The sequence below is a fragment of the Brachionichthys hirsutus genome, chromosome 1 (genome assembly GCF_040956055.1).
Source record: "Brachionichthys hirsutus isolate HB-005 chromosome 1, CSIRO-AGI_Bhir_v1, whole genome shotgun sequence".
In the NCBI taxonomy this organism is placed as follows: domain Eukaryota; kingdom Metazoa; phylum Chordata; class Actinopteri; order Lophiiformes; family Brachionichthyidae; genus Brachionichthys; species Brachionichthys hirsutus.
This window is the reverse complement of record NC_090897.1, coordinates 16,041,211-16,054,345: the sequence shown is the minus strand read 5'-3', so window position 1 is coordinate 16,054,345 and position 13,135 is coordinate 16,041,211. Positions and strand designations below refer to the sequence as shown.

The window sequence follows — 13,135 nt, the reverse complement described above, 5'->3', positions numbered from 1 at the left end:
TTCTTCTCCCACCGTAGTCACGGTGAAGCCGATCGCTGCAGACGCTACGTACGCTACGTCGTATTTCCTCGTCTTTGCCTTCGACTGACCTTCCTTTGTTTTATCATCTCCGTCTCGCTCCGTCTCTCTTTTACTCCGCTAAATATTTCTCTGCGCTGTCTCTTGAGGGTTTGTGTACAACCGCTCTTCTTCTGCTAATACTCCCTGCGCGCACTCTGACAATCAGGGCGCCACTGCCAACTACTGGAGTGGATGTGCAATTACACTTTAATCTCATAAGGCAAAAAAAGCATTTTCTCCGCGGTCCCAGGCGGCCCCCCCTGACATCCGCCCCACCATTTGAGAACCACTGGACTAGTGCAACAGGAAATATTAAATACGAATATTTAGAATAAAATGAACAGCAGCTCAATCGCCAGATTTTTGTCCTCCACTTCAGAATACTTCCACAGCGCAGAAATACTCGCGCGACTAGCTTCAAGCTGCTGGTAAACTGGAGGAGACGCCCCGCTATGAGCAACTCAGCGACCGACAAATGTACTCGCCGTACGGACACGCAAAGGCCTGTGAAAGAACATCAGCGCCGAACCCTGGATGAGTTGGTAAGTCCTCTCCTCGAAGACATGCTAGTTTGTCAGGTCTCTTTGATGCAGCGCCTCACAGACATGCAGCTCCAGCCATTCAAAATCCTGGATTCAACTCGCATCCCCAGACAGCCGGAGCAGAAAGCCCGGAGGTCAAACGCTTTGATGAGCCTGTTAGGAGCGCGGCGGGAATTCTGCATCCCGTCTCCTTTTCAATCACTTCTCTCCCTCACCTCTCATCCCTTCGTTCTTCCATCCAGTTGTTTTGCCAGTCACCAACTTGAACAACCAGCATGAGGTTTACCGTTTAGCGAAGGCAAGCGCCTCGTCTTCCACGGTAACGATATCTCTCTTCTTCAAAAACAGTAGAATTAGTCAAACATTTAACAGCTTTGCCGTCACCATTCAAAGTTCGATCTGCTCTGCAGTTCTTGAGGCCCTCCTGGAATCATGGAAGGACTCAGCTCCATCTGCAACGCGGACGCTGCTGGGACAAAGTGGACCACGTCAGACTGCAGCTAGCGGACCGCTGCATGCGTGTTAGCCATGAGGAACACTGCAGAACCCCGAAGAACACTTAGTGGACCACGTCAGACTGCAGCCAGCGGACCGCTGCATGCGTGTTAGCCATGAGGAACACTGCAGAACCCCGAAGAACACTTAGTGGACCACGTCAGACTGCAGCCAGCGGACCGCTGCATGCGTGTTAGCCATGAGGAACACTGCAGAACCCCGAAGAACACTTCTCTCTGAGGACAGTCAGACGAGATGACTCGTGATGCTTAATTTACTATTAAAGATTGACTTTAAGAAAAGGCAGAAGAAGAAATCGCTTTGCCCTCAGGCTGAGCCGGAGTTTCTACCAACCCAGCAGAAACCCATTTTCACACTAAATTATTATTATTTGTGTTCATAAAATGAATAAATCAAACTCTGAAGAACCCCAAGCTTTGACCAGAGAAGTGAACCAATAAAAACGGTGCTTCTTGTCCTAATTCATCTGTTGATTATTTCCCTCATTGGTTCTTCAGTCAAGGACAGAAGAGATTATTGAGACCACAATTCATGGTGAGTAGATATTGGTGTAATACCTGTTTAATAGTTATTGCAAGTGTATAATATAAACTTTATTGGTAAGATTAGATTCCTCTTTTTTAATTTCAATAATTTAGCAAATGTCAAAAGTGTTATAGAAAACTCATTTCCTGTTGATAAACAGATTTACGTCTTTACTTCTTAGCCCTGAGATCACATTCGAGCCGCTGGAGGGTGCCTTCCAGCAGCATTAGCTGATTGTTGCTCCTGCTGACCATCTGAACGATCATACACAGGAAAATAAAGCAGCATGTCGTCTGCATGCTGTGTGCATCCATCCCATCCGTCCCATCCAGCCCATCCGTCCCATCCAGCCCATCCAGCCCATCCGTCCCATCCAGCCCATCCATCCCATCCGTCCCATCCAGCCCATCCATCCCATCCGTCCCATCCAGCCCATCCGTCCCATCCAGCCCATCCATCCCATCCAGCCCATCCGTCCCATCCAGCCCATCCATCCCATCCGTCCCATCCAGCCCATCCAGCCCATCCGTCCCATCCAGCCCATCCATCCCATCCGTCCCATCCAGCCCATCCATCCCATCCAGCCCATCCATCCGTCCGTCTCATTAATCAAAGAGGAGGGATTTCTGTTGTCTTCTCCTGACAGGATCAGTTCTTGGTGGATTCATTGTTCATTCTGACCGCACCACATCTCCAGCACTCTGCATGTAACCGAGGTGCCGGCACCCCCCCCCCTCCTCCTTTATTTATATACCTGTTTCATTTAAATTACCAACGAGCACGAGGCAGAGCAAGGCTGACCTGCTTTCCACGACAATCATTTCTTAAGCGCCCCGCCCACTCGGTGTCGGCTTCTGATTTTTTTAGAGCCTATCTGGAATGGAACTGTGGATTATTTTAACCCGTGATTGTTTTAATAATTCCAAACTACATCTACAATTAAGCCGTAATTCACGTAAGGTACTTTCAAAGCTGTTGACTGAGCCCTGTGTAATTACTGAGCTCCTAAAGGTTAAAGTAAATTTTAATAACTTAATTTCATATCATTACATCGTGTAATACGAGGATAACGTGAACTGTGATGTCATTAAACTGTAATTGAGATGCAGAATAGCCTTTATCATTTCACAGCATGTCAAACATCATGTAAGCATGCAACCTCTCCCAGAGACCAACAGGGACCAACAGAATCCAACACAGATCGACAGGGACCAACAGAGACCAACACGGATCGACAGGAACCAACGGAAGCCAACACGGATCGACAGGGACCAACGGAATCCAACACGGATCGACAGAGACCAACGGAATCCAACACGGATCGACAGGGACCAACGGAATCCAACACGGATCGACAGGGACCAACAGAGACCAACAGAGACCAACACGGATTGACAGGGACCAACAGGGACCAAGGGAATCCAACACAGATCGACAGAGACCAACGGAATTCAACACGGATCGACAGGGACCAACAGAGACCAACACGGATTGACAGGGACCAACAGGGACCAAGGGAATCCAACACAGATCGACAGGGACCAGCAGGGACCAACAAAATCCAACACGGATCAACAGGGACCAACAGAGACCAACACGGATTGACAGGGACCAACAGGGACCAAGGGAATCCAACACAGATCGACAGGGACCAGCAGGGACCAACAGAATCCAACACGGATCGACAGGGACCAGCAGGGACCAACAGGGACCAACAGAGACCAACAGGGACCAACGGAATCCAACACGGATCGACAGGGACCAACAGAATCCAACACGGATCGACAGGGACCGACAGAGACCAACACGGATTGACAGGGACCAACGGAATCCAACACGGATCGACAGGGACCAACAGAGACCAACAGGGACCAACGGAATCCAACACGGATTAACAGGGACCAACAGAGACCAACAGGGACCAACGGAATCCAACGGAATCCAACACGGATCAACAGGGACCAACAGAGACCGACAGAGACCAACAAGGACCATTCATTAAATCATCCAGCGTCATATCTGTCTAACCAACCATCGACTAAAACAGGTCATCACCACCGGCAGCTGGACCAGGACTCCGGGACTCGGGTTCGGTGCGTAAACAGTAACGCATCCCAAGTCTTCGGGGTGACATATGGATGGAAGTGGCGGATCCGCGTGGCCCGCCAGCCTGCGTATCCGGACGGGCTTCCAGGGGCTGCGTGGTTCCGATGTCCCGCAGAATGCGTGGAGCGACGCTGAGACGCGGGGCAACAACACGCACAGTGCCCTTTTGTGTCACATGAACGCGTGAGGTCGGAGAAATGAACGCGCTTTACCGAAAAGAGGCGCGTGAACGCGAACAATGCGCCTCGTCGGTTCGACCCGCGGAGCAGCCCGGGCTGCGGCCTCCCTAAGCGGGCTGCGGGCTGCGGGCTCCGGGCTGCGGGCTCCGGGCTGCGGGCTGCGGGCTCCGGGCTGCGGGCTCCGGCCCCCGGCCCTCCGGGCACAGCGCTGCGCAGAACGGCGGCTCGGTGGGGGAAGGGGTGGATGCTGAAGCCACGCTTCGGCGGCCTGTCGCCGTTTCAGCCTCCACGAAACGAACGCCTCGTTCCACGGAGTCGGCCATGCCGCTTCCACCGAGCACCGAGCACGGGAGGCTGACTTACCGGACGGGTTGGCAGCGGCGGGAGTTGCCATGTTTCCTCAGCAAAGACGAACAACAACGACAGCGATGGAGATGACGCACAATACGGGGGGGGGGGAGCCCCGGGGGGAGAGCGCCGAGCTCTGCGGGGCGAGGCGAGGCGAGGCGAGGCGGGGCGGGGCGGAGCGGGGCGGGGCTCCTCCGCCTCACAGCCGGAGGAAAGCTGCTCTGGACCGGACGTTCTGCGTGAATATGTGCGTGTGCTGGACGGGACTCCGCTCCTGGACCGGGACGCAACCGGATGAAACGCAAGTCAAGATGTCTGCGTGGAATCACCGCGAGAGTTCAGCGATGAATACATGAATGTAATGAGTCTGGTGATGCATGACGTGCACGGAGTTCTAAATGTCGTGCACGTTGTCCTGGGTGACGTGCACGGAGTTCTGAATGTCGTGAACGGAGTTCTGGGAACGTGCACGGAGTTCTGGTGACGTGCACGGAGTTCTGAATGTCGTTCACGTTGGTCTGGGTGGCGTGCACGTTGGTCTGGATGACGTGCGCGGAGTTCTGGGTAACGTGCACGGAGTAATGAATGTCGTGCACGGCGTTCTGGGTGACGTGCACGGAGTTCTGAATGTCGTGCACGTTGGTATGGGTGGCGTGCACGTTGGTCTGGATGACGTGCACGGAGTTCTGGGTAACGTGCACGGATTTCTGAATGTTGTGCACGGAGTTCTGGTGACGTGCACGGAGTTCTGAATGTCGTGAACGGAGTTCTGGGGACGTGCACGGAGTTCTGGTGACATGCACGGAGTTCTGAATGTCGTGCACGGAGTTCTGGTGACATGCACGGAGTTCTGAATGTCGTGCACGGAGTTCTGGTGATATGCACAGGTGCAAAGATTATTCAAGCTGGTTCTTCGAGTGCGAGTCACGCAATAACTATAATGTATACAGGTAATACACAAGTCGACGCCTCATTGGTCAAATACACCTGAGAAATCCGCTGAAAGGTCAGACCTGGTTAAATATTCAGGACGCCTGATTTCCATTCTTTCCATGTTCTGCTGGCTATAAATGTTCTACTTGGTTCTGTGTTGTGTTCAGGTGAAAGCACGCGTTCAGTTCCAGGTAAAACAGGCAGCCATTGTTTCACTGATGTCTGACTTACAACGGGGAAAGGAAGTATTCCACAAAGTATTTGATACTCATTCTCTAAGTAGAAAGAATAGAGCGGTCTGCAACTTTCATAAATATTTAAATACCAACCAGCAAGAATTTAGGCACTCAGACCTGCTAGTTTGTGTTTAAGGAGCTCTTATATCCTACACTCATTACCTGTGTTAATGACACCTGTTTGAACTTGTTACCTGTGTTAATAACACCTGTTTGAACTTGTTACCTGTGTTAATGACACCTGTTTTAAGTTGGTACCTGTGTTAATAACGCCTGTGCTACTAACACCTGTGTTAATGACACCTGTGTTAATAACGCCTGTGTTAATAACACCTGTTTGAACTCGTTAACTGTGTTAATAACACTTGTGTTAATAACACCTGTTTGAACATGTTACCTGTGTTAATAACACCTGTTTGAACTTGTTACCTGTGTTAATAACACCTGTTTGTACTTGTTACCTGTGTTAATAACACCTGTTTGAACGTGTTACCTGTGTTAATAACACATGTTTGAACTTGTTACCTGTGTTAATAACACCTCTTTGAACTTGTTACCTGTGTTAATAACGCCTATGTTAATAACACCTGTTTGAACGTGTTACCTGTGTTAATGACACCTGTTTGAACTCGGTACCTGTGTTAATAACACCTGTTTGAACTTGTTACCTGTGTTAATAACACCTCTTTGAACATCTTACCTGTGTTAATAATACCTGTTTGAACTTGTTACCTGTGTTGACGACACCTGTTTGAACTCGTTACCTGTGTTAATGACACCTGTTTGAAGTTGGTACCTGTGTGAATAAGGCCTGTGCTACTAACACCTGTGTTCATGACACCTGTGTTAATAATGCCTGTGTTAATAACACCTGTTTGAACTCATTACCTGTGTTAATAACACTTGTGTTAATAACACCTGTTTGAACTCATTACCTGTGTTAATAACACTTGTGTTAATAACACCTGTTTGAACGTGTTATCTGTGTTAATAACACCTGTTTGAACGTGTTACCTGTGTTAATAACACCTGTTTGACCTTGTTACCTGTGTTAACACATGTTTGAACTCGTTACCTGTGTTACTAACACCTGTTTGAACGTGTTACCTGTGTTAATAACACCTGTTTGAACGTGTTACCTGTGTTAATAACACCTGTTTGAACTTGTTACCTGTGTTAATAACACCTGTTTGAACGTGTTACCTGTGTTAATAACACCTGTTTGAACTCGTTACCTGTTTTAATGACACCTGTTTGACCTTGTTACCTGTGTTAATAACACCTGTTTGAACGTGTTAGCTGTGTTAATAACACCTCTTTGAACTTGTTACCTGTGTTAATAACGCCTGTGTTAATAACACCTGTTTGAACGTGTTACCTGTGTTAATAACACCTGTTTGAACTCGGTACCTGTGTTAATAACACCTGTTTGAAATTGTTACCTGTGTTGATGACACCTGTTTGAACTCATTACCTGTGTTAATGACACCTGTGTTAATAACACCTGTTTGAACGTGTTAGCTGTGTTAATAACACCCGTTTGACCTTGTTACCTGTGTTAATAACACATGTTTGAACTCGTTACCCGTGTTACTAACACCTGTTTGAACGTGTTACCTGTGTTAATAACACCTGTCTGAACTTGTTACCTGTGTTAATAACACCTGTTTGAAATTGTTACCTGTGTTAATAACACCTGTTTGAACTCATTACCTGTGTTAATGACACCTGTGTTAATAGCACCTGTGTTAATAACACCTGTTTGAACTCGTTACCTGTTTTAATGACACCTGTTTGACCTTGTTACCTGTGTTAATAACACCTGTTTGAACGTGTTAGCTGTGTTACTAACACCTGTTTGAACGTGTTACCTGTGTTAATAACACCTGTCTGAACTTGTTACCTGTGTTACTAACACCTGTTTGAACGTGTTACCTGTGTTAATAACACCTGTCTGAACTTGTTAACTGTGTTAATAACACCTGTTTGAAATTGTTACCTGTGTTAATAACACCTGTTTGAACTCGTTACCTGTGTTACTGACACCTGTGTTAATAACACCTGTTTGACCTTGTTACCTGTGTTAATAACACCTGTTTGAACGTGTTACCTGTGTTAATAACACCTGTTTGACCTTGTTACCTGTGTTAACACATGTTTGAACTCGTTACCTGTGTTACTAACACCTGTTTGAACGTGTTACCTGTGTTAATAACACCTGTTTGAACGTGTTACCTGTGTTAATAACACCTGTTTGAACTTGTTACCTGTGTTAATAACACCTGTTTGAACGTGTTACCTGTGTTAATAACACCTGTTTGAACGTGTTAGCTGTGTTAATAACACCTCTTTGAACTTGTTACCTGTGTTAATAACGCCTGTGTTAATAACACCTGTTTGAACGTGTTACCTGTGTTAATGACACCTGTTTGAACTCGGTACCTGTGTTAATAACACCGGTTTGAAATTGTTACCTGTGTTGATGACACCTGTTTGAACTCATTACCTGTGTTAATGACACCTGTGTTAATAACACCTGTTTGAACGTGTTAGCTGTGTTAATAACACCCGTTTGACCTTGTTACCTGTGTTAATAACACCTGTTTGAACTCGGTACCTGTGTTAATAACACCCGTTTGAAATTGTTACCTGTGTTGATGACACCTGTTTGAACTCATTACCTGTGTTAATAACACCTGTTTGAACGTGTTAGCTGTGTTAATAACACCCGTTTGACCTTGTTACCTGTGTTAATAACACATGTTTGAACTCGTTACCCGTGTTACTAACACCTGTTTGAACGTGTTACCTGTGTTAATAACACCTGTCTGAACTTGTTACCTGTGTTAATAACACCTGTTTGAAATTGTTACCTGTGTTAATAACACCTGTTTGAACTCATTACCTGTGTTAATGACACCTGTGTTAATAGCACCTGTGTTAATAACACCTGTTTGAACTCGTTACCTGTTTTAATGACACCTGTTTGACCTTGTTACCTGTGTTAATAACACCTGTTTGAACGTGTTAGCTGTGTTACTAACACCTGTTTGAACGTGTTACCTGTGTTAATAACACCTGTCTGAACTTGTTACCTGTGTTACTAACACCTGTTTGAACGTGTTACCTGTGTTAATAACACCTGTCTGAACTTGTTAACTGTGTTAATAACACCTGTTTGAAATTGTTACCTGTGTTAATAACACCTGTTTGAACTCGTTACCTGTGTTACTGACACCTGTGTTAATAACACCTGTTTGACCTTGTTACCTGTGTTAATAACACGTGTTTGAACGTGTTACCTGTGTTAATAACACCTGTTTGACCTTGTTACCTGTGTTAACACATGTTTGAACTCGTTACCTGTGTTACTAACACCTGTTTGAACGTGTTACCTGTGTTAATAACACCTGTTTGAACGTGTTACCTGTGTTAATAACACCTGTTTGAACTTGTTACCTGTGTTAATAACACCTGTTTGAACGTGTTACCTGTGTTAATAACACCTGTTTGAACGTGTTAGCTGTGTTAATAACACCTCTTTGAACTTGTTACCTGTGTTAATAACGCCTGTGTTAATAACACCTGTTTGAACGTGTTACCTGTGTTAATGACACCTGTTTGAACTCGGTACCTGTGTTAATAACACCTGTTTGAAATTGTTACCTGTGTTGATGACACCTGTTTGAACTCATTACCTGTGTTAATGACACCTGTGTTAATAACACCTGTTTGAACGTGTTAGCTGTGTTAATAACACCCGTTTGACCTTGTTACCTGTGTTAATAACACCTGTTTGAACTCGGTACCTGTGTTAATAACACCCGTTTGAAATTGTTACCTGTGTTGATGACACCTGTTTGAACTCATTACCTGTGTTAATGACACCTGTGTTAATAACACCTGTTTGAACGTGTTAGCTGTGTTAATAACACCCGTTTGACCTTGTTACCTGTGTTAATAACACATGTTTGAACTCGTTACCCGTGTTACTAACACCTGTTTGAACGTGTTACCTGTGTTAATAACACCTGTCTGAACTTGTTACCTGTGTTAATAACACCTGTTTGAAATTGTTACCTGTGTTAATAACACCTGTTTGAACTCATTACCTGTGTTAATGACACCTGTGTTAATAGCACCTGTGTTAATAACACCTGTTTGAACTCGTTACCTGTTTTAATGACACCTGTTTGACCTTGTTACCTGTGTTAATAACACCTGTTTGAACGTGTTAGCTGTGTTAATAACACCTCTTTGAACTTGTTACCTGTGTTAATAACGCCTGTGTTAATAACACCTGTTTGAACGTGTTACCTGTGTTAATGACACCTGTTTGAACTCGGTACCTGTGTTAATAACACCTGTTTGAACTTGTTACCTGTGTTAATAACACCTCTTTGAACGTGTTACATGTGTTAATAATACCTGTTTGAACTTGTTACCTGTGTTGATGACACCTGTTTGAACTCGTTACCTGTGTTAATGACACCTGTTTGAAGTTGGTACCTGTGTTAATAAGGCCTGTGCTACTAACACCTGTGTTCATGACACCTGTGTTAATAACGCCTGTGTTAATAACACCTGTTTGAACTCATTACCTGTGTTAATAACACCTGTTTGAACGTGTTATCTGTGTTAATAACACCTGTTTGAACTTGTTACCTGTGTTAATAACACCTGTTTGAACGTGTTACCTGTGTTAATAACACCTGTTTGACCTTGTTACCTGTGTTAATAACACATGTTTGAACTCGTTACCTGTGTTACTAACACCTGTTTGAACGTGTTACCTGTGTTAATAACACCTGTTTGAAATTGTTACCTGTGTTAATAACACCTGTTTGAACTCATTACCTGTGTTAATGACACCTGTGTTAATAACACCTGTTTGAACGTGTTAGCTGTGTTAATAACACCTGTTTGACCTTGTTACCTGTGTTAATAACACCTGTTTGAACTCGTTACCTGTGTTAATAACACTTGTGTTAATAACACCTGTTTGAACTCGTTACCTGTGTTAATAACACTTGTGTTAATAACACCTGTTTGAACTCGTTACCTGTGTTAATAACACTTGTGTTAATAACACCTGTTTGAACTCGTTACCTGTGTTAATAACACTTGTGTTAATAACACCCGTTTGAACTCGTTACCTGTGTTAATAACACCTGTTTGAACTTGTTACCTGTGTTAATAACACCTGTTTGTACTTGTTACCTGTGTTAATAACACCTGTTTGAACGTGTTACCTGTGTTAATAACACCTGTTTGAAATTGTTACCTGTGTTGATGACACCTGTTTGAACTCATTACCTGTGTTAATGACACCTGTGTTAATAACACCTGTTTGAACGTGTTAGCTGTGTTAATAACACCCGTTTGACCTTGTTACCTGTGTTAATAACACATGTTTGAACTCGTTACCCGTGTTACTAACACCTGTTTGAACGTGTTACCTGTGTTAATAACACCTGTCTGAACTTGTTACCTGTGTTAATAACACCTGTTTGAACGTGTTATCTGTGTTAATAACACCTGTTTGAACTTGTTACCTGTGTTAATAACACCTGTTTGAACGTGTTACCTGTGTTAATAACACCTGTTTGACCTTGTTACCTGTGTTAATAACACATGTTTGAACTCGTTACCTGTGTTACTAACACCTGTTTGAACGTGTTACCTGTGTTAATAACACCTGTCTGAACTTGTTACCTGTGTTAATAACACCTGTTTGAAATTGTTACCTGTGTTAATAACACCTGTTTGAACTCATTACCTGTGTTAATGACACCTGTGTTAATAACACCTGTTTGAACGTGTTAGCTGTGTTAATAACACCTGTTTGACCTTGTTACCTGTGTTAATAACACATGTTTGAACTCGTTACCCGTGTTACTAACACCTGTTTGAACGTGTTACCTGTGTTAATAACACCTGTCTGAACTTGTTACCTGTGTTAATAACACCTGTTTGAACGTGTTACCTGTGTTAATAACACCTGTTTGCACTCGTTACCTGTTTTAATGACACCTGTGTTAACGCCTGTGCTACTAACACCTGTGTTAATGACACCTGTGTTAATAACGCCTGTGTTAATGACACCTGTGTTAATAACGCCTGTGTTAATAACACCTGTTTGAACTCGTTACCTGTGTTAATAACACCTGTTTGAACTCGTTACCTGTGTTAATAACACCTGTTTGAACTTGTTACCTGTGTTAATAACACCTGTTTGACCTTGTTACCTGTGTTAATAACACCTGTTTGACCTTGTTACCTGTGTTAATAACACCTGTTTGAACATGTTAGCTGTGTTAATAACACCTGTTTGACCTTGTTACATGTGTTAATAACACATGTTTGAACTCGTTACCTGTGTTACTAACACCTGTTTGAACGTGTTACCTGTGTTAATAACACCTGTCTGAACTTGTTACCTGTGTTAATAACACCTGTTTGAACTCGTTACCTGTGTTAATAACACCTGTTTGAACTCGTTACCTGTTTTAATGACACCTGTGTTAACGCCTGTGCTACTAACACCTGTGTTAATGACACCTGTGTTAATAATGCCTGTGTTAATAACACCTGTTTGAACTCGTTACCTGTGTTAATAACACTTGTGTTAATAACACCTGTTTGAACTCGTTACCTGTGTTAATAACACTTGTGTTAATAACACCTGTTTGAACTCGTTACCTGTGTTAATAACACTTGTGTTAATAACACCTGTTTGAACTCGTTACCTGTGTTAATAACACTTGTGTTAATAACACCTGTTTGAACTCGTTACCTGTGTTAATAACACTTGTGTTAATAACACCTGTTTGAACTTGTTACCAGTGTTAATGGCACCAGTTTGAACTTGTTACCTGTGGTAATAACACCTGTCCACACACTCAGTCAATCAGACTCCAACCTCTCAATTATGGGTGAGACCAAAGAGCTGTCTCAGGACTCCAGGGACAAAATAAGGTGGGTTGGGCTACGGTACAATAGGCAAGCAGCTTGGTGAGAAGAAGACAACTGTCTGTTCAATTATTGGACAATGGACGAAACTCAAGATGTCTCTCAATGTCCCTCGGAGCAGGGCTCCCTGGCAGATCTCACGTCGTGGAGTGTCAATGATTGTGAGAAAGGTGAAAGGTCAGCCCAGAATTACAAGGAAGGACCTGGTCAACGCCCTGAAGAGAGCCGGGATCACAGTCTGAAAGGTTACCGTTGGTAACTAACCTGAAACCCAACCCAACGCCACCGTGGACATCATGCAGCATATGTAAGGTCCCCCTCTTCAAGCTAGCACGTCCAGGCCCGTCTCAAGTCTCGCCTGCTACCGTCCGGATGATCCAGATGAGGCGTGGGAGAAGAAGTCACTTGGGCAGATGAGACCAAAATATAACCTAAAAAAATAACTTGTATTTAGCCTTTGTTTAGCCAGCAACTCCCATGAAATAATAAATGTCTTTTACAAGAGAGCTCTCGCCGTGCTTGGAGGACGCATGAGTAAAATCCAGGAGCGCCATCCCAACCGGAGAAACAACATGCTTTTCAGGTGCTTTTTTACAGAAGGGGAGAGGACAACGGCACCGTGTGGAGGGGAGGATGGACGGTGCCACGGAGGGTGAGATTTTGGACAAAGACATCATTCTCTCAGAACACTGAAGATGGGTCGTGGCCGGGTCTTTCA

The 13,135-nt window shown here is 44.3% G+C and overlaps 1 protein-coding gene across 1 annotated transcript in view; it reads right to left on the bottom strand.

Annotated features, from left to right (window-relative positions):
* Positions 1 to 4,322, bottom strand: part of arnt2 (aryl-hydrocarbon receptor nuclear translocator 2) — a 30,157-nt gene extending 25,835 nt beyond the window's left edge. Inside the window, 1 exon segment of the mRNA XM_068742457.1 lies at positions 4,292 to 4,322. Coding sequence (XP_068598558.1) covers positions 4,292 to 4,322 — 31 coding nt within the window.
* Positions 4,323 to 13,135: the final 8,813 nt, after the last annotated feature.